This window comes from Myotis lucifugus, unplaced genomic scaffold (assembly GCF_000147115.1).
Source record: "Myotis lucifugus unplaced genomic scaffold, Myoluc2.0 scaffold_1006, whole genome shotgun sequence".
NCBI classification, from domain to species: domain Eukaryota; kingdom Metazoa; phylum Chordata; class Mammalia; order Chiroptera; family Vespertilionidae; genus Myotis; species Myotis lucifugus.
In genome coordinates, this window is record NW_005872054.1 from 31,412 (window position 1) to 53,542 (window position 22,131).

The 22,131-nt window shown below is 52.3% G+C and overlaps 1 protein-coding gene, 1 non-coding gene and 1 pseudogene across 5 annotated transcripts in view; 1 reads left to right on the top strand and 2 right to left on the bottom strand.

The window, feature by feature from the left end:
- Nucleotides 1-8,567, top strand: part of UBE3A (ubiquitin protein ligase E3A) — a 29,222-nt gene extending 20,655 nt beyond the window's left edge. For 2 of the 4 annotated variants that reach the window (XM_006107078.3, XM_014449055.2), the window contains 6 exons: nucleotides 1,444-1,649; nucleotides 2,257-2,421; nucleotides 3,384-3,539; nucleotides 3,635-3,708; nucleotides 5,875-6,018; nucleotides 6,814-8,567. In XM_006107078.3, coding sequence (XP_006107140.1) covers nucleotides 1,444-1,649; nucleotides 2,257-2,421; nucleotides 3,384-3,539; nucleotides 3,635-3,708; nucleotides 5,875-6,018; nucleotides 6,814-6,934 — 866 coding nt within the window. In that variant the 3' untranslated portion in view covers nucleotides 6,935-8,567. Of the gene's footprint in view, nucleotides 1-1,443; nucleotides 1,650-2,256; nucleotides 2,422-3,383; nucleotides 3,540-3,634; nucleotides 3,709-5,874; nucleotides 6,019-6,813 lie in introns of those variants that run through there. The other 2 variants (XR_002827267.1, XM_023747828.1) reach the window with 2 other exon arrangements.
- Nucleotides 8,568-20,110: 11,543 nt separating this feature from the next.
- On the bottom strand, nucleotides 20,111-20,187 carry LOC111824188. Its single transcript, XR_002827278.1, has one exon. It is a non-coding gene; the product is annotated as a small nucleolar RNA SNORD115 (small nucleolar RNA).
- Nucleotides 20,188-21,297: 1,110 nt separating this feature from the next.
- On the bottom strand, nucleotides 21,298-21,380 carry LOC111824180 (annotated as a pseudogene).
- Nucleotides 21,381-22,131: the final 751 nt, after the last annotated feature.

Sequence of the window (22,131 nt, forward strand, 5' to 3'; positions counted from 1 at the left end):
CATGGCCGGCACTCTATCCACTGAGCCACACTGGCCAGGGCCACTTGCTCACTGTTACATGGAGTGCACGGCGGTCGTAGGGAAAGGCTCCCACTCCAGGTGCCCCGAGAACCTGAAGATGGGGCACAGGACCACGCAGAGGACCCCATAGCTGCTGCCTGCTGGTTCCAGGGTGTGCACCGAGCTGGCTTTTCTGGTCCTGTGCTCAGCCTGTCGTCTGTACACGTGTCAATGGAACGCGACATTGAGTTCGTGACCACACAGGTGTGGGAAGACTCTGCGTTCTGGCTCACGTGAACTCCCAGAAGGCCATGCCCTTTGTGAGTCATGTGTTCAGAGTAAAACTGTGAGACAGAAAATCATGCCCCTTTTGAGATAGGAAATTAACTTGTAAGCTTCATACGTTTGGCAACCTCAGCACTCGTTTCTCATGCACCTAGAAATGTTAGACATTAGCTCTAGATTTACGATATTTGCAGAACTAAGAAAAATGCACGTTACACATCCTACTTGATGGAAGGTGATTGAAATGCGGTCAGAGAAACAGCAAAAAAGATTTCAGAAGAGCCACACCCTTTGTCTTATGGGGCTTTTCCCTGGTGCCTGAGCCCTGACGTGTCCCACGCGCCTCTCCTTGTTCTCCCAGGACCTTCCTGCAGACGGAGCAGTGGCCTCTGCAGGGCACATGGGGTGTTTGTAGGTGGTTGCTTTTGAGACCAAGGGCATCCGTCTGAAGTGCCATTAACTGTATTAATGACCTGTGAGCATGCAGACGGGCTTGACCTGCTAATACTGTGTCTGTAACCAAAGGCAGTTGGCCATGCAAGTTGTACTACTTTAGACCTGAAAAATGTGAGAGCCAAGTGTAAAGTGGATGGTATCAAACTGTCACTTCATGACCATTACATTGTCTTAGAAAAATGTCCTCGCTCAAAGTTCCTTTTATATTTCACTCAAGCTAAATGAAAATGAAACATTTTAAGCTTTTAAAAATCTGATTATTTATTTATGTGCTGTATTGATTTCTGAAGTTTGTTGTACTTGAAATTCCCCCTTTTTTCCAGATTTGTTCTTAATATATTAATTTCACAGAGGTAGGGAGAGATAGATAGGAACATCAATGATGAGAGAGAACCATGGATTGGCTGCCTCCTGCACATCTCCCACTTGGGTTTGAGCCCACAACTCGGGCCTGTGCCCTGACCAGGAATGGAACCGTGACCTCCTGGTTCATAGGTCAGTGCTCAACCACTGAGCCACACCAGCTGGGCTCCCGATGTAATTCTTAAACTATTTTTATTTAGTTTTCAATAGCAACTGAAAAACAGTTTAGTAAAATAAAATATTGTAACTTCAATTACAAGATTAACCTTGTCCTTAGATGTTCATTTAAAGGGTCCTCAGTCTTCAATATTTTGTATTTTACAAAACCTTTTCTTACAGGCATGTTCACCTACGATGAGAACACCAAGCTGTTTTGGTTCAATCCGTCCTCGTTCGAAACGGAGGGCCAGTTCACGCTGATCGGCATCGTGCTGGGCCTGGCCATCTACAACAACTGCATCCTGGACGTGCACTTCCCCATGGTGGTCTACAGGAAGCTCATGGGCAAGAAGGGCACGTTCCGGGACCTGGGCGACTCCCACCCGGTGAGTGTCCCCGACCCGCGCCAGGGTCTCCGCCAGCACCAGCGCTGTCTCCTGTCCGTGTCCATGAGCACTGGGAAGCCCGGGGTTCTTTATAGACACCGCTCTCCGCAGGCAGGTTCTGAGGGGCTGGTCCCACGGGGTTACCCGGTGAAGCCACGAGGAAGGGCCTGGGGGCCACAGTCGGTGTGTCTCCTCGCCCCCATCCTCCCAGCCCTGAGGCCGGGCTCCTGAGCACGGAGTGGACATCGCCGCCATCTGCAGTTCCTATTTTGGGAACTGTGTGTGTTTTTCATCTTCACCCGAGGAGGGAGGGTAAATTTTCCCATTGATTTTTTTTCTGAGGGCGGGGGGTGGGAGGGAGAGACATACCGATGTGATAGAGACACACCAATTGGTTGCTCCCCACACATGTCCTGAGGGTTGCAACCCGTCCGACGGAGAATCAAACCCCCTGCCCTCCAGGTGCGGACCAGTGCTCTAACCACTGAACACGCCGGCCAGGGTGCTGTGTTGCAATCTTATGGTCCAAGTCTGTTCTTCCAAGAGTATTACAGAGGGTGTAGTCTGCGGCTCCATGGTGACCTTGGTTTTCCATTTCTGTTGTTAGGTTCTGTTTCAGAGCTTGAAGGATCTGTTGGAGTATGAGGGGAGCGTGGAAGACGACATGATGATCACTTTCCAGATATCGCAGACGGACCTGTTCGGTAACCCCATGATGTACGACCTGAAGGAAAATGGTGACAAAATCCCAATTACAAACGAAAACCGGAAGGTAGTGCATGTTTCTGCGTCAGTGTTTGTCTCTTTATGAACAGAATTTCAAAACATATAGTGGGTGTCATTTTAAAAGCAGTTTCTAATCTAGTCCAGGCACAGCCCCAACAAGTCAAGTAACTGCGTTGTCAATGCAGTAGCCACCGTTTTGTAAATCTGGGATTTAAGGTGGTGTGAGAACCGCGGTTGAACACTAAAGGCCTTTTAGAGAAAGAGGTCGGGCAGGGAGGGAGCCAGCCGCTGTGGGTGATCGAGAGCAGGGCCCTCACGGCGAGGGAGGCCAGGCCCCACACACGTGAGACCCCATGTAATGTGCACGTGGGTGTGGCTCACATACACTTCTGAGACGTGTTCTGAAACCACATCTGTTCACCAAAATGTAAGCATCTGAAAACAAGGGAATAACCCAGAACATAGCAAGAAAACGATATAGAATCAACCTTTAAAAAACGTGTTTATATAATTTTTGATAAAATATGCTTACTAAGAAAAAGTACATTTCCCTTTTGTGACTTAGTGCAATAGCTTATGTATAAGGTAAAACACAAAGATATTTGCTGCTTCCCCAATACTGTGGCTAGAAATCATGAGACTCCTGGCCCCGTAGGCACTGCACTGCACTGCACGCTGCTGTCTCCCGTTTGCATGCGTAGCTGAGGGAACCTCAAAACTGTTGATGCCCAGCTTTTATAGTCAGTCTAATGTCAAAATTGAAACGTATCTTTACTAGTTTACATACATGGCCTATTTACAGGTTAATATGCTATCACAGAGAGCTGTGACATCGTTTAAGGTGTATTCCTTTGCATGTATATAATTTGACTTTTAAAAATACTTTTGAATATTTTTCCTTTGGGAATATAAATATAAAAATAATTTTAAAAGCTGTGCAGCCCAGTAGCTTGTTGTGTTTGGTGTGTATAGCGTATAAGGAGTTCTTGTGGTTAATGTTTTCTGCAGGAATTTGTCAATCTCTATTCTGACTACATTCTCAATAAATCAGTAGAAAAACAGTTCAAGGCTTTTCGAAGAGGTTTTCATATGGTGACCAATGAATCTCCCCTAAAGTACTTGTTCCGACCAGAGGAAATTGAGCTGCTCATATGCGGAAGCCGGGTAAGCAGGCAGCGTCCGCGGACGCACCGTGTGGCGTGGCTGTTGGCAGTGGTGCGCTGAGGGGATGCTAAGATGTGTTTTTTAAAAATTTGCAGAATCTAGATTTCCAGGCGCTGGAAGAAACCACAGAATACGACGGTGGCTATTCCAGGGACTCGGCTCTGATTAGGTGAGTAGCTTTAATCCCTATCGTTGTATTTAAATGCTTTAAATTGAGAACTAGTTGTCACGTGCTGGTGGTGAGACACTCGTCCAGCTTACAAGGTGATCCCCGTAGTTCCCAGCATGTTCCTGACGGGACGCCAGGCCGTCCTTCATCCGCGACTGTAGCTGGAAGTTTGCATTTCTTAGCCACACCCCCTCCACTCTGGCAGCCAGCAGTTTCTCTATGAATTTGTTTCTATTTTGTGTGTTCTCGTGGTTTGTTTTTTAGATTCTACGTGTAAGTGAAATTGTAGGGTGCTTGTCTCCATTCGGCTTGTTTCACTGAGCAGAACCCTCTAGGGCAGCGGTCGCCCACCTCTCGGACCTCGCGGGCCACCAGTTGGCGACGCTGCCCTGGGCTTCCTCCTTCCCTCTCCCTCGCCGTTTCCTGGAGACGCGCCCAGTTCCTGCCCCAGCAGCCCTCGCCCTCCACTGCTGCGCAGGCTGTCGGGTCACCCGTCCCAGGACACTCGGGGTGTTCCCCACTTTTGGCAATAAAGCCCCTACGAACATATGGGCAGGTTTTTATGTGAAATGGTTTTCATTTCTCGGGGTCAATGCCCCAAGTGCGATCACTGGGTCCTGTGCTCCTGGTGGGCCGGTCCCTGCTCGCTGCACGAGGTCCCTGCTCACGCCTGGTCGCTTTCTGTGCTCGGAGTCTGATGAACAGAACCCGTCCTGTGCGTGTGTTAAAGCCCCTGTCAGTCTCTGCCTTTTCATTGGTGCATGGAGACCATTTGTGTTTAAGGTAATTACTGGTGTGTGAGGGCCTACGTTTGCCATTTTATCTGTTGTCCGTTTCTTTCCTTTTGTGGTGTCTACTTCCTGCCTCTCTGGGTCACTGAGCTGGTGGGCACGTAGGACTCCTCCTCGCTGTGTGTTCTGTGCGTGTGTCTAGCAGTGTCTTCGGTGGGTGTTGGCGTCGCTGCATTTGCATCTGTGGGCGGATGCCACCATCTCTTCAGGGAGTGGCAGCCTTGCTCCCACTGAGCTCTTCCTCTCCCACCTCTCCCCGTGCTGCCTGAGCGTTCATCTCTTCTGCGTTTATGAAGCCCTGGAGGAGGGCGGCCTATGTGTGTGCCTGCCCCCCTGCTCTGCCCTGTCTCCTTTGTTTTAGGTTGTCGTCTGCAAAGGCAGGTCCGCTAGTGCCAAGCCCTTCTGAGGACGGCTGTTTCCCCTTCGTCCCTGAGGCACAGTGTCCTTATGCTCCGTGGGGTTTGGTTTGTTTCCCGAGTATGTGGGTTGGTGTTTTTTGCCGAAAATGACAGTTTTCAGCCGCCCTCTCCTCTCAGGGCCTCTGGTGATGCCCGCGTTCACTCACTCGTCCTGGTGCCCTGTGGCCTGAGATGTGATCGATGCGGCTACCATCATGTGGAAGCCCCTTTTTGTCTAAATAATTGTAGCTTTTTAGAAAGAACCATTGATAATATGGCCAGACTGGTCTCAGTGAGCACTGCTGGTGGGCTGCCGCCTGCAGGGTGACTGACAGAGGGTCGGGGCTCAGCTGACCTGCATGGGGCGTGCGGTCCTTCCGTCCTTCCTTCCGAGGGAGGTGCTGCAGGCTCCACGTCCGAGCGCCGGGACTGCTCTCCAGGCCACAGGTCTGGGCGCTGAGGGCTGGGGAAGCGCCAAGACACCGCAGGTCAGAAACAGCGTCGCACTAACAGGCCACATGTTGGTCGCGTTCGTGTATCTGCCAAGTTTACGGGCACCTGACTGTCCACACAAGCAGGCCCAGGGCGTTCCTGAGCAAGTGCGACAACCGTTGTTACGGCATGAACTCACCAGGAGGCTTTACTGGTGGGAAGGCCAGGGAGGAAAGTCCAGACCAGCCCCCTCTCCCCCCGCATGCACCCCGATCACAGTCCTGGTCATGGAATTTGGGTTTAGTCTTTTGTTTGTTACCGATTCTGTATTTTGAACACCACAGTTTACAGTTATCTTCTACTGTCGGTCACTCAGGTTTACCCGTTTTTACTGGTGTAAATTATGTCACGATGAACATAAGCTTTTGAAACGTGTCCTTGAGATAAAGGTTGCTACGTGGAGTCCCTGGGTTCTCTCCTAACCTGTGAAGTGAAATCCAGCTCCTCACAGCCAGTGCAGTCAGCGGCGTCCTTTCTCCTCGCAGGGAGTTCTGGGACATCGTGCACGCGTTCACCGAAGAGCAGAAGCGGCTCTTCCTGCAGTTCACCACGGGCACCGACCGGGCGCCGGTGGGCGGGCTCGGCAAGCTGAAGATGATCATCGCCAAGAACGGCCCCGACACAGAACGGTAATGGCCCCTCGGCACACGCCAACACGCCTGCTTTCTACCCTGCGCACGCGTGGCCTGTCCCATGCTGCTGAGCACTCCCGGGGGCAGGCAGGGGTCTCCACGTCACCCGAGACGCGTCAGAGAACGTTCTGCTGTTACTGTTTGGAAACACTGCCTCCGTCAGAGCTGCCGGCCTCTGGCTCGGAGCGTTTTACCCGGAAGCCATCTTAGGAGGGTAAACTGAGGCTCAGGAGGGGGTGGGTCAGCACTAGGTTGTCGTCACTAAACTGTGAGAGTTAACAGTCTGTGGTGAGTAAGGACCCCACCTGGGCGGTGTCCTGCTGCGTGGTTTCGATGTGCAGAAACCGTGTTAGTTAAGCATTAAAGAGCACTTTAAAATCTTGAATATGATCTCCACCTAAAAGTAAGAATTTTTGGTGACTTTAAAATCTTGAATATGATCTCCACCTAAAAGTAAGAATTTTTGGTGATTTCAGCTCTGTAGTGGGGACACCCGCTGACGAGGATCAGTGGTTCTCAACCTTCCTGATGCCGCGACCCTTTACTACAGGTCCTCATGTTGTGACCCAACCATAACATTATTTTTGTTGCTACTGTGATGAATCGTCATGTCAATACCTGATATGCAGGATGTATTTTCAGGGGTCGCGACCCACAGGTTGAGAACCGCTGAACCAGGTGGATCTGTTGTGAGTAGCTCAGTGTCCTGCACAGACCACGGGGGAGGAGGGCCGTGTGCTCCTGGGCGCTTCCCCACGATTTACTGTCTCCCTCCCCCCTTCCTCTCCGTAGGTTACCCACATCTCACACCTGCTTTAATGTCCTTTTACTTCCGGAATATTCAAGCAAAGAAAAGCTGAAAGAGCGACTGCTGAAGGCCATCACTTACGCCAAAGGCTTCGGCATGCTGTGAGCGCGAGCAGTGGGCGGAGAGAGTGCAGTTCTGAGTCCCGCGTGTAAGTGGTGGTAGTGTCCGTGCAGCGGCCGTGAGCTAGTGGTGAGCGGTAGTCCCCGTCCGTGCTCCCTTCCTCGGACCCGAGGCTGGGACAGCAGGTTTCAGCTCCTTCTGTGAACAAATCCTTTATTATTTTTCTGCGTGAAAGTGTTACTGATCCTTTCACTTGTATGTACAGAGAGGTTTTTCTGAATATTTATTTTAATGGTTAAATCACTTTTGCTTGTGTTTATTACTGCTTGAGGTTGAGCCTTTTGAGTATTGAGAAAACATATACCACCAACTGCTCCCCTAGGGACGCGCCACCACCTGTAGACCATGTGACCTTCAAGTAAGTATGGCTCTTCCGCGTCCCTGTACCTAACTCCAATCAGGAACTGTATTCTTTTTTTAAACAATTTGCTTTTGAAACTTGAAGTCTTGAAAACAGTGTGATGCATTCGCTGCTGTTCTAGTCCCCAAAGAGCTTTCTGTGCAAAATCTTGAATCAATAAAGATGGAAGGGAGCCCTCGGAACGCCCCTGAGCCCTCGGAACTCTCCTTGGCCCCGTGCCCTGTGCCAGCGCGCCCCGCCCTCTCCCCCCGCCCCGCCCCCAGCCAGTGCTCGCTCCGCGCGGGCGCCGGCCAGGGCTGCTTTGTTCTCGTGGTTGTGGTCCTTTACGTTCACTGGGGAAAGAAAGTGCATTTGGGCCAAAAGAAATGGTGCGTGCAGCCAGTTGCAAGCAAGTTAGGAAGTGTGTTGTCCCTGACACGAAGCATGTGGAAGTGCACTTACGATCCCTGATGACCACTTACCTGCATCTCAGTAGACAATCCAGTCTCCCCTGGTGTCGGCTTCATCTTGTCTGCTCGGCCCGCCGGGCACGTGCTCAGTGCTGCACCTGAGGGACAGCACGGCTGCGGGCCCTGCCCCCCGCGCCACAGCGAGCAGGCCTGCAGGTGAGGGAACGCTCCCCGGTCCTCTGCCCTGTGTGTCCCCAAGACGAAGTGTTAGTGCTCCTTCCTGCGCTGCGGCAAGTACAGATAGGCTTAAGTTATTGGACGTCAGAGTGAGTAGCTTCCCCTCTCTAGTCTGTGTCTATGATGTTCGTTTCTTTCGCTGCAACATCTAATACAAGGATTTTTAACGAAGGAGAGACACACGCTGTGTCCTTCGGCTGCAGCTGCTGTGCTCAGCCTGTGCCTGGATGGTCTTAATCACGACAGACCGACCTGTGATGTGTCTGCCACGGGCAGGAAAGCACAGCTTTCAAGTCATTGGAGGGAAAAGGGACGTCGCTGAGAACTGTTTTAACTCTTAGTCGTCGATGTAGAATGTCCTGTGCCATCATGCTCCATAACCGGCGGCATTTCACCACCACTCACTGCGGGAGGACAGTGCTTTCCCTGCCGCGAGGAGGGACCCTCGTGCGGGCGGTGAGGAGAGGGCTGGGCGTTGTCTGTGATGAACCCGTGACGAAACCTGTGCCCTTCGGTTCGCGCTTGCTGTGATGACATCTGTATGACGTTTGTGAATGTGATTGCGTCTAGGTTGTCAGCTATAGAATAGACTTTTAACAAACAGTGGAAAATAAACGACCCTGAAAAATACTGTAAGAGGAAGTGTGGTTAGTGATCAGCCGGCTGCTCTCACTGCGCCCTGGGCACGCGGCCCCTTCCCCGCCCCCGCGCCCTTCCTAGGAGGAGGGAACCGAACACTCTCACCCCCCGAGTCACGTCGTGAAAGGACTCTCACATAGGGTGGAGCAAAAGTAGGTTTACAGTTGCGGGCGGGAAAACGGAGTTCGTTCCTGTATTACCATTGTTTTCCGTACCAACAGCCGTGGCTGACTTTTCCCCAGTCCTGCATTTGAGTTCCTGAGTCTGCCCCCAGCTGCCCGGGAAACTGGCTGGTGTTCCTCCTTCCCCCACTGGCCACGGGGAGCCTGCAGGAGCGGAGCGTGTGCCAGGACCTCTCACCACCCTTCCCCGTCCCCTGACACACACGTTACACCTTCCAGCCCTTCCCTGAGCCCACAGTGCTTGTCTGCAAAGCATTTCCTGGTTCTCGTCAAGACGGCAGAGCAGGTAAGCTGGGTCCTGGCATCCCTGTAACCACAGAGCCACCATCACTCGAAACCGCCTGACACCTACAGACGGACACGGCCGAGAGCTCAGGTGGAGGTGCCGCCTGGTGTCACCCTGCACCCCACGGTCACAGTGATCAGAACAGCACGGCCCTGGGGCAGGCACAGAGCCACTCACAGGAGGCAGAACTGTGCCGTGGGGTAGATACTCAGTTATTGAAGAGACACATGCAGACCAATGACATCAGACCACCTTGCACCATGTGCCAGGACAAACCCAAAGTGGGTTAAAGACGTAAATGTGAAGCTTGAACCCGTAACTCTGACGTGCCTGTGAGCGGTGTTTTTCTGGCAGACGCCATGCACAGTCCACACAAGGAAAGCACGCAGTATGTCCGTCGGAAGTCTGCACAGCAGAGTTTATAAAGAACGCCGCCTCCTCAACACCAAAACAACCCAGTTACAAAGTGGGCAGAGGCCTGACTAGACACGGGGGCCCATAGACATCAGAGAGATGCACATTCAAACCACAGGGCGGCGCCACCTCACACCTGTCAGACCGACCAGTGAGCGGCACCTCCACTCTGGGCGCACACGTGACGAAACCCAGAACACCGGTTAGAAAGCACACGTGTGTTCACTGCAGCATCATCCACCACAAACTGCAGGAGCAACCCCAGGGCCCAACAGACGCATCAGGGTAGTGGTTTGCATGTAGTGGAGTCTCTGGCCACTCCGGAAGCAAGGGCATCGTACCTTTAGAGGCAGCACGCGATCTGTCACTCACATGTGAACCAGCTAACGAACCGAAACGCTCGTAATGCAGACACAGCAGCAGCCGGCCTTGTTCCCAGCTTGTCAGGGACACCCCGCCCCAGGTCACTGTCACTCGTGGGAGGCCCCAGTCCTCACGGCCGCCCTGCCTGCAGGTAAGTCCCTGGCGTCCTGCCAACAGCACTGAGGGCTCAGCTACAGAAGGAGGGTGCAGAGCCCACACCACCCGGGCACCTGCAGGCCCCGCTCCGTGACTGGGCTCCCCAGGCCCCTCCCCCAGGTCCCTCCCCCAAGACCAGGAGGCGGAGCATCTCGGCCTCGTCCACAGGGACAAGCTCAGGTGGGGCCCCAACGAGGCAAGGAAATACGCCCCGAATGAAAGCACAGGAACCTCCAGGAAAGGGGTTCCCCACCAAACCAGTAACTAAGACGCTAAAATGTCGTCATTAAGGAAGTAAAAGGCCCCAATACGCAGTTACTCACCCCAGGTCCGGTCTCGTCCGGTCTCGGCCGCTCCTTCCTTGGACGCGCTGCCAGGCGAGGGATGGGCCGTGTCCCTCTGATGCAAACAGCACAGCTGCGATCACAGGGCAGCGGGGCCCTTGGCTGTGCTGCCTCAGGACTCACTCACTCCCATAGGAGCGGACCGAGGACAGGGACGGGACGGGACAGGTCTCTTATGAACAGGAAAGCCTGGGGCAGCAGCACTTACTGGGCAGAGACCTTAAACCAAGAGGGAATGAAGGACCCAGCAACTGTATTTGTGGGTTTTTACCGGAAGGAACCCAAACACTACACTGGAAAGACATACACATCCACACGTTCATGGCAGCAGCACCTGTGTCCATCGATAGACGAGTGGATGAAAGTGCACAATGGAATAGGGTCCACCCTTCAAACAGGGTGACGACACCTACAGGGCCCTGTGCTCGGAAATAAGCCAGGAAGAAGGATACCTGTGACTTCACTTGTATGTGGAACCTAGAACACAGCAAAGGCACAAGTAGAACAGAACCGACTCAGAACAGGTTTGCCAGAGGGAGGAGGGGTGTGTGTGTGTGTGTGTGTGTGTGTGTGTGAGAAAAGGGTGAAGGGATAAAGAAGTGCAACTGGCAGTGACCAAACAGTCGCGGGTGTGAGGACGGGGAAGGGAACAGCCGCTAACTGTGTGATGACTCCGACCGGAAGGTATGTAAGTTTGGTCGCTGAGCCGTACACCTCAGTCCATACTGTGCATCCACTGCAGCTGAAAAAATGAAACTACAGAAACAGGACGTGCACTCAAAAGCAAGGGTTTCCCAAACAAACAGAACGAATGGGGTGCCGATTTCCACGAGCAAAAGGGCTTCTAAATTCCAAAATAGCTACATGGAAAGGTTAGTAAAAGGCGAGTGAAAAATGAGACACAAAGTGCAGCCCCAGTGTCCACGGGGGGACGAGTGGACAGAAACGGCTGCGGTCACGTCCACACGGAACGCTACACGGCGGTCAGAAAGGAAACCACCTTTTGCAACAGCACGGAAGGCCCTGGAGTCACGCTAAGTGAGATAGGCAGTCAGAGGAAGACACGTGACTTCACTCATACGTGGGATCCAATGAACAAAACACACAGACCCATAGATACAGAGAACAGCCCGACAGTTGTTACAGGGGAGGGGGGGTGGGGGTGGGGCTGCGAGGAAAAACACCCCAAACTCGTAGACAATAGTACGGTGATTACCAGAGGGGGGTGGGGGGAGCAGAGGGTCAAGGGGGAACAAAGGTGCCGGAAGGAGACTTGGCTTGGGCCGGTGACCACACAGTGCAATACCGGATGCTGTTTCACAGAACTCTGCGACTGAAACGCAGTTTTATTTACCAATGTCACCCCAATCAGTTCACTGAGAAAATTGTGAAGCAGACTCTGCTTCCTCCCTTCGTCCTCACCCGAGTGCCCCGCTCCTGCTCCTCCTCTGAGGGCCCCTAACTGTGCACACGTCCAAGCTTGCGGCCTCACGGACACCCCCCCCCCCACCTTCAGAGGAGGGACACACGTGGGCCCTTCTCAGGGGTTTCCTGGGGAACTGCCAAGGGAGACGAATTCATGGGCATTTGGCAGCGTTGTTTTAAGTAGCTCTTTAAAACACACCTGGAAACACCAGCAATATTTCACGAGCGCCTGGCTGGTATTCACTCACATGTAAACGCACGGCTTCATCTATTTGCCTCCTGACCATCAGGCTAATAATAAAAGGACTTTAGTGGGAGCGGGGAAAGGGGATAAACGGTGAGGGAAGGAGACTAGACAGACTGGGTGGTGAACACACAACACAACAGACAGATGCTGTATCATGACATTGCACACCTAAACCTAAATAATGTTATTAGCCAATGCCACCCCAAGCTGTGTATGTAAAAGCCTAAGTGACTGTCCGACTGGTAGCTATGGCGCACACTGACCACCAGGGGGCAGACGCTCCGACCGGTAGGTATGACACACACTGACCACCGGGGGCAGACACGCAACACAGGAGCTGCCGAGCTGCAGTGACTTGGCAGCTGTGGTTTGGGGTGACGCACCCGGAACCAGAGAGGAAGGAGCCCAATTCCGGGGTGGTCACCCGAGAACCACCCTCTCGCAATCCGGGACCCCTTGGGGGATGTCGGAGAGCCAGTTTCAGCCTGATCCCCCTGTGCACCGGGCCTCTAGTAAATTCAATTTAAAAATAAAATTTAAAAAATCGTAACAAAAAGAGTGGTGCTGTTTTCAGAGAAAAGTGGGAACAAGGGCCTGAAGGAGCTCATCTTGCCCCAGGGCAGCCGCCCAAACCTGCTTTTGTGACACGAACGGCACTGCACTGGGGACGGTTAGGCCCAAAGGCAACACCTAAAAGGTCGTCTTGTCCAGCCCTCACGCCCCAGGTGAGGGGACCGTCTCCAGCGGTGAAGGCCTTTGTCAGACGCCCGGGGCCACTGCACTGACAGGCATTTCTAGCGAAACAGCTAGAAACCAGGCCTCTGCCTCGCACAGGGCTCTGCACCCGGCCAGGCGGGTCAGCGGGCTTCACGCAGCCCCGTCGCGAGCACATGTAAGGACCTGGGGCTCACCTGGGGGTGCAGGGCCCAGGGCCAAGGCAACTGGTTCTCATTTGTTGGTTTTTATTGTGAGAAGGTCAGACATCAGAGCCGGTTCCCACGCCCATCCCCTCCGCCAGCTGCCACCGAACCAGATCTGCTCACGTCCCACAAGTTACTGCCCCCCCCCTCTCTCTCTCTCCCTCCCTCCCTCCCTCTCTCTCTCCCTCCCTTCCTCTCTCTCTCAGGCACCACGCTGGTCCCAAGTTTCCCAGAATCCTCCTTGCAAAGTGTTGGGTGTGGAGTCAAGGTGCCCGTCCCACAGGTTGAGAACCGCTGACCTAGAGGGTCATAGGCTCAGTGAGGTCAGTGGACAGATACAAAAACTGTGTGACTTCACTTAGATGTGGAATCTAAAAACAAACGAACAACATAAATGAAAACAAACAACAAAAAACAGAAACATCCTGCAGATGCAGAGAACAAATGGCTGTTGCCAGGCGGTGGGAGGGGAGGGGTGGGCGACTACGATGAGAGGGATGACGAAGGACCGCTCGCTGGTTACCGTCACGAAAGTGTGATGACGGGCGGTGTAGATGGTACGGGACCTAACGGGATCGCTCCGTAGGCACACAGATGCCCTGACCAGCTGTACACCTGGAACTGATACAATATCGTGTGTCACACTGACTGGCCGTAAACGTGGAACAAACGTGGACCAGCCGTGCAGACCTGGGGAAGCCCCCCGGGCCCGGGAGCATTTCTGTACTCGGCCCAATTTCCCCCACAATTTTATGATAGTTTTTTACATTTATGCTCATCAGGGATACTGTTGTATAGTTTTTTTTAAAAGTATTTTTGTCTTTTTTTTTCCTATCAGAGTAGATACAGTGAAAACACAGGTGACCCTTGAACAACATGAGCGTTAGGGCATGGACCCCCTGCAGAGTAAAAAAAAAGGGTGTATTAAGTTCTGACTCCCCCAGAGCGTGACTCCTGAAAGCCTGCAGCTGCCCGGGAGCGGTGCTGGTACCGTGAACTCCCCGTGAGCACATCCTGCGTGTGTCACGTGTGCTCTGAGAGACCGTGTTCTTAGGGAACAGTCAGCCGGGGAAAGAACGTGTACAAACGCTCAGGAAGAGAGACGGGCCTGACACCACCGCACCTAAGTCCATGTCTCTCAGGGTGAACCGCCTGCCTGGGAACCACGGTGCCTTCCCACCCAACACAGTCCACGCTGGACTCACACTGGGCATCGGGAATAAGGGGCCACGTGACAGCGAAATTCACATTCACCCCCAAGCATAACGACGGGGAGGCGGCCACCGGAACGGGCACGGGTAGGCCGGGCGCCGGCAGCAGCGTCCCGACCCAGCACTGGGACGTCGTCCCACGGGAAGGGCCGCGCCGGGGCCGCACGCTCTCCCCGGTTACAGGAGGCCACACGCCTGTCCCGGGCCCGCACGCCTCGCACACACAGCCACCAGCCGCCAGCACACGGACACGCCACCCGTCTGATGGGAGCCTCACTCACCTCGTGCCCTCGTGCGTCGTCCACCTGCTTGCACCGCGGCCGACCCACGATGCTCCTCTGCTCCTCGGTGACCACCAGCTGCGGAGACGCTCGGTCGCTATCCACTCAGGAGACGGGTCGTCAGGGTCTCCCGTCCTCTCGCCTTCGCGTTGGGGCGGCGGAGGCGGCGGCGGAGGCGAAGCGGGAGAGGCAGGCACGCACCCCGTGTAACTTTCCGAAAGAAAACTATCCGTCACTCCTGCCCGTCACTCCTGCCCGATGACGCCGTGCGTTCCTGCAGATGTTTCTGGCTGGTGCCCACGGCTCTCCCAGCGCTGGCTTTCGCTCCGGCGCCCACGTTCCAAACCAAGTCCAGTCAGTCTCCACGAACCGGACCCTCCGCCAGGCTGACGACTCTGCGTCCCTCTTCCCTCCTCCTCGGCCGTCCCGAGGCGCTCGTGTCCATCACGCCGTCCGTCCGTCCATCCGTCCCCTGTGCACTCCTGGGGCGGCGTGTCTCGCTCTGCCATGTCCCCGAGCCCGCCCGCCTGCGCGAGCCCCGCTCTTGTTCATGATGTCTGAGATTGGCTCCTGAAGTCCTGAGAAGTGATGTGCACGGCACCGGCCCTTCTCCGCAGGAGTGCACACGCTCCGGCCCGCCCGATGGCCTGTGGGGCCCTTTCTCTCGCGCCCACGGCGACTCTGACGGCCTCACCCTCCCAGCCTCCAAGGTGTCACCTCTCCCGGCGGGGGTCCCTTCCTTCGCTCGGCGATTTTTCCCGTCGAGTCCTGCGCCCAACGCTCTTTCCACGTCCTCACCGTCGGTGGGCTGACCCGGACACGCTGATGCTTCCCACGGGGACGGCAGCCAGGGGCCGTGTCCACCTCCAAAGCGCTTCACAGGGCAGTCCCTCCGGCCAGGTCCTCTCTTCCTCCAGAGACAACTCACCGATGGAATCAATCCAGACAACGGGGCTCCTCGTCCAGGTCTCTGTCGTCCAGCCCAAGCTGGTGTCTGTCTGTCTGTCTTCCCTTCAGCTCCGTGACCGGGGCAGCCCCGCTCATCAGCCCAACTTCGCACAACACAGCGGAGGCAGCCACGCCTTCATGCCTTCCATCCTGGTGCTCCCTTCTCTTCCTTCCTCCTCCCTCCTTCCGTGTGGGGCGCACCCCCTGCACCGCACGCCTGTTCCAGCCGCTGTCCTTTCTCCTCCGTCACTCTCTTCCTGGTTCCCCAAACTGCCCGCTGCCACTCAGCCCTTCGATGCTGCCACCGTCCCTCTGACATTTCATTTTTTCTTAAGCAAACTCCTTCCAAACGATCCCATCGTCCTCGGCTGACATCACCTCTCCCAGCTTCAGATCCTCCCCTCCCCTCAGCTTCCCGTGATCCTCTCACACCTTCGCTTTCTTCTGGAATCATCCTTGACTCGATAGGCGTGCGTCTTTTTATTGCAATAGATCCTGCACCCACATGAACACGGCGCTCCCGATGCAAGACGCAGACGGTGTCCGGCAGGAAGTGCGAGGTCCCCGTGCCGCTCGCCAGCTGCGACCCCTCACGTCCTTCCTTTTCTTTCCCATGGATCCCTTCACCTTGAACTTCGCCTTGAACCATCCAACCGCTGCCACCGCCGCCCCTCCATCCGTCAGCACACACCACGCAGTTCCCGTTGTGACATTTCCCTCGGGCTCACTCCAGCGTCACCAGGGGCACTTCCTGGGGGTCCCATGGTGTTCTCCGAGGCTATGGGTTTGCACTGAACACGATGAAAAACATGGGAGAACCACAGAGATACTTTTTACTGCGACAGACAATCGACACGACAGACAGACGGCTCACACACGGCACAGCGGGCACCAGTCAGCATGGGCTGCTGTGAACTGTCACGCTTCACATGCATGTTCTATGCTGGTGAAGAATAAAACTGACTCCCATGGACATGTATGTGACATACCTAACTGAAAACACTTTTCTACACGGTTCACCTGCCAGTTTTTTCCAGATTGTTCCAAATCTCCAAAGAATTTTACAATATAGTGACTGGGGAAAAATCTACATATTAGTAGATCCATGCAGTTCAACCCTGTGTTGTTCAAGAGTCAACCGTAAAGTCACTGGTTTGAAATCTGTCTTCTTTCTAAGATAGACAGTGCTATAATTTTGCCCCTAAATACAGCTTTAGCAGCATCCCATGAATTTTAATATGCTATGTTTTCATCTTGATTCAGTTCAAAATACTGTTGTGTTTTTTTGGAGGTCTTTTTTTCCGGGAAGAAAGAATACTTTTATTAGATCATCACTACATTTAAAACAGGTTTTTTATTTTTTAAGGAATTTATTGGGGTAACATTGGTTAATAATATTATATAGGTTTCAGGTGTACAGTTTTATAGCACATCATCTGTATACTGTATTGTGCGTTCACCACCCCAAGTCAAGTCTCCTTCCTTCACCACTGATCTCCCCCTCTACGCTCCTCTACCCCCCCCAACCACTCTTTCCCTCTGGTCATCACCACACTGTTGCCTGTGCCTATGAGTTTTTGTGTGTTTTTTGCTTAATCCCTTCCCCATTTTCACCCAGCCTGGCGATTTCTTTTCATATCTTCTTTGACTAATGAATAGGTTGTAAGTGCTAATTTCAGTATTCAAATATTGAAGGATTTTCAAGAGCCATGTCTCCTATTGATTTCTAATGGAAATAAGGAAACACCATGTAATAAATTAATACAAAAACCAGTGCTACTTTGATAGAATCAGGGACAGAAAATGGCCAAGAAAAGAGTTCATCTATCCTTACAGAATTGATCACTAGGTCCCAGGCAACACACAACCTTCAATATAACTTCCCAGGAAAGGTAGGGACCACTCCTCTCTTAGACATAGGTATTCCAAGTCTTAGACAGAAATAATGATATATTTCCATCTGTCTCCAATGGTTACCGCTAATAAATCCTTTTAAAAACCCAAAGCAGCACTGACATTTGAACTATTTTGTGTTTCAAAAGAAATATTGCCACTTTTCTTCCCCCCAAAGTAGTTGGCCCATGTTATCTTCTTTCAACGTTCTCTGTGAGGTCTGATGATGGCACATCTCTGGCAACATGTGAGGTTGTAAAACCTTATGGTGCCCATTAAATTTATTGGGGTGACACTGGTTAGTAAAATTACACAGGTGTCGAGGGTACTAGTCTATGACACATCATCTGAATATTCCGTTGTGCGTTCACCACCCAAAGCCAAATCCTCTTCCGTCACCATGTAGTTGGCCCCCTTCCCCGCCCCCCACACCTCTTCCCTCTGGTCACCACCACACTGTTGTCCGTGTCCATGAGGTGTTCGCAGACGGCAGAGCCCTGATACAGAGAACTCACACCACTCAACACCAAAAAACAATCCAGTAGAAAAATGGGCACAGGACCTGCACAGACACCCTCCCAAGGAGACCTACAACGGACAACAGAGACATGAAAAGACACTCAACCCCACGAGCTCTTGGGGAAATGCCAATCAAAACCGCAACGAGCTACCACCTCGCCCCTGTTCAGTTAGGCCATTAGCAACAGACGAGTGGTTGGGTGCTGAGAGGCAGTGGAGAAGGGAACTCGCACTCACGCTGGTGGGAATGGAGATGGGTGCAGCCACTATGGACAACAGTGCAGAGGGTCTTCAAAAAATGAAAAATAGACTTACCACGTGACTCAGCAATCCCTCTTCTGGGTATCGACCCCGAAAACCTGAAAACATTTATTCACAAAGGCATATGCAACCCAATGTTCATTGCAACATTATTCACGGTGGCGAAGACATGGGAACAACTGAAGTGTCCCTCGATAGAGGACTGGATAAAGAAGATGGGGTACATGTACACCATGGAATACGACTCAGCCATAAGCAAGGACAAAACACTTAGCATCTGCAATAACATGGATGGACCTTGAGAGTATCCTACTAAGGGAGATACATCAGACAGAAAAAGCAAAGAACCATATCATTTCACTCATGTGTGGGATATCAAACTGAAAGCAACAAACAAGGGAAAAAAAACATGCAAATTTTATCATATAAAATCCCCAGGGTTGTAAAGAGATGAGCACAATTTTGCATACAATTTTCCACATTGGAAAAAGGAGAAACAATCCATCCATGTCAATCTTGAAAGAGTCAAAGAGAAATGGAAATAGAGTGCAGTGTGACCGCAAAAACCAACGAGCCATGAAGGTGCCATTCAGAAATCTGAGTAATTTAACAGATCATGCGTCTCTGATAACATTTTGGCACATTTGGTTTTCGCTACAATACTTTTAGGTCCAGTTGCTGAAAACTCCATTTCTCCATTTTATCATCAAAGCAACAGAAAAAAGAGTGAAGATGGAAGAAGAAATTACAAAGATTCAACAATGTAGGTCAGGTTGGTGAGGTTCTTAATAAAGAAAATGGTGTAAATATCCTCCTCTATAATAAAAGGGTAATATGCAAATTGACCCAAATGGTGGAATGACCGGGAACAACCGGTCGCTATGGTGTGCACTGACCACCAGGGGGCAGCAGGGCTGAGGGACCTCCCCCCCACCCCAAGTACATGAATTTTCATACAACGGACAACAGAGACATGAAAAGACACTCAACCCCGGTGCATGAATTTTCATGCACCGGGCCTCTAGTTTTTAAATAAGGCTCTAAAACGGGTGGGGAACATCCAGTCCATAGACTGTAGGAGGCCCATGAAGTCATGTGGCCTGGCCCTGCCAAGGCATTAGGGGTGAGTTAATTAAATGCTGGACAAAAGAGCAGGCTAATTTTTAAGTTAATCATGTGGCATGGTCCCCCGAATGATAGTATCAATACCCACATGGCTGTTGGCAGGAAAAAGGTTCCCCACCCATGTCCTCACAAGCACCCATGCCCTCCCGGGCACGGACAGAGATCGCAGGAGAGGTCACGGGACACGTGCCACATCAATGCCAAAGGTCACGAGAAGGTACTCACCCCTGGCCGCTGAAGGGACAGACCTCTTACAGCCCTGTCTTGGAAAAATGTGACAAAAGCAAAGACGGAGACTGAGAAAACAACCGGGGTAAAAAAATCGTCAAGAACTACAATGGGTCCCACGGTCATTGTGTCAATAGATTTTTACTGATTTCACAGAGGAAGGGAGAGGGAAAGAGCGACAGAAACATCAATGATTCTACCTCATCACTGAGGAACCAGAACCTAGTGGCTCAATTCAGAGTAGGACACAGACCCAGATTTCGGGTTCCAGCCCCAGACAAGGCGGGGACAGGAGGAAACCTACCGATGTTTCTGACTCAGATCAAAGAATCTCAATCTCTCTCTCTTCCCATCACCCTCAATTTCTCCATAAAATCAATAATAACAAAAAAGAACATATAAACATCATTACTACACAAGGGCACACCTGCTCCGCAAGTAAGACAACAGAAATGCACTCACCTTCAACGTCCAGGCACCAGCCACCATGTTCCAGATAGTCGCACTGCAAGAAACAAAGACAGAAAAAATTAGTAAAAACGTCCTTCAGGAAGGCCGTGGGAGAACAGGCCTAACAGCCCGAGAACGTGAGCCAGAGATGTTCACAAGAAACAGACCCGGGAGAGGCAAAAGGTACCCCTCCCGGGCACTGCTTGCCTCAGAAACCAAACCCATTGTTTCCCAGGGAAGCCAGACTCCCAAATGTGGCGCCTCAAAATGGTCACGGACACGGGGCCTCAGATCACTCACACTGAACTTTATTTTAGTCATCATCTCTCTTCGAGACAATGCGTTCTCATCATTGACCCAACGAAGGCACTCTGCGGGCATCGGTACAACTGCACACTCGTTTGCTCACCAGAGATGTTTCCTGGGGCTGAGGACTGAGCAAGGTGGGCTTGACAGCTGCACTGTTCCGACTCTGGAAGGAGCCTGACAGACAGAGCCCAGGAGAGCTCTAGGCCAAATGAAGGCCATTGTTTTCGGAACATCACCTGGAAAAAGAGGAGTGACAGGGCTTCTAAAGGACCCATCTTGTTCATATCAGACCTGAATTCTAAGGGAACTTGTTCGTTTATGTGCCAATGACCACTTCCAAAACCAGGAAAGGAGAGAATGAATGAAACAACATGACCAAACAAACAAATAATAGGAATCACATAAAAAAAATCCATCAATGGAAATGGAGGCAGTATGATTCCACATCACCAACAAAAAATAACCAGCAACACGATTTTCAGCACACACAACCTTTGGGTTTGCAAGAAACTCAAGAGGAGCCATACTGCTCATGCCTGGGCGTGGTCCCCTTGGACACAGGAATTTGGCGCGATTCCTACACGGACCATGACATTGAGCATCCATTCAGGTGAAGGTAGAGGAGGTTAGGCGCTCAAGCCATGCACATGTCACATGACACTGTCACGGGACCCCACGAAAGGGCACTGAGCCCCCTTTCAGTCCGATTCCTTTCAGAGAGGAGGGACATCTTTGGCTTTGGGTCGGCCCGTTCCCAAGGACTTAGAGTCACCAATTATACAGCACCAGGGTCTCTCTTGCCCAAAGAGAGCCCCCTGCTTATTTTCATGCACACGTGCTCTCTGTCCAACACAAAAGTCAGCCACTCACCTGAGACGTGAAGGCCACGACCACCATCTGGAGAGATGGTCGCACTGCAAGACACAACCAGAGGAGAAACGTTTTGTTTTAAGAGTTGGCCTCTGGTACCGCCATCTTGGAGGTCCTACTGGGCACCAAAAACACCGCTGAACGTGGAGAAGGCTACGATCACGTGGAAGCGATCGGGGAGAGGCACGTGGCATCCTCTCAGGCATCTGCCTGCCTCCAGCTCCCAATCCCAACGCTGGGGAGAATCCTAAGACTCCCCAGCACGGTGCCACCAATCTGTCACCCACAGTGGGCCTCAGCGTAATCCTATTGAGCAGGATTTTTATGTCATCACCTCTCTTCAAGGCCCAGACCGCGTAGACATCATTGACCCAGAGACAGCCCTTCGCGCACAGAGGAACCAGGGCACACTCATATGCTCACCAGAGATGTTTCCTGGAACTAAGGACATAGCAAGGTGGGCTGGAGAGCTGCACTCTGCTTCCCACTCTGGAAGGAGCCTGACAGACACAGGAAGCTCTGGGCCCATGGAAACCCTTTTTTTCCGAACATGACCTGGACAAAGAGGAGTGGGACGGCCGCTAAAGGACCTCTCTCTTCCCTCTCGGAACTGAACCTAAAGCACCATGGCAATTGATGTGCAAATGATCACGCCCAAAACCAACACATGAAAGAGGAAAGGAATACATCCGAAAAGCAGGAAATGCACCAATGGAAAGCAGGGCACTACCGATTCCACGCGGACACAGACCACCGGCCACAGGATTCTCACTATTCACACACGCAGCGTTTGCCAAGGAAGCTGAGCAGAAACCCTACTGCTCACTCCTGGGCATGGTCCTCTTGGACACAACCGTCTCGTGATATGCTAACACGGACCATGACATTGAGCATTCATTCAGGAGAGGGTAGAGGAGGTTAGGCGCTCAAGCCATGCACATGTCACATGACAACGGCTAAAACATCCTCTCCCCTTCCCCCCCGCAAAAAAAAGGAGCTCTGAGACCACTTCAGACCAATCTCTTGCAGAGAGGAGGGACAACTGTGTCTCTGTGTCGGCATTACTCACGGGGGTATTAGAGTCACCGAGAGAGAGTACAGCGTCTTCTCGTGCTCAAAGAGAG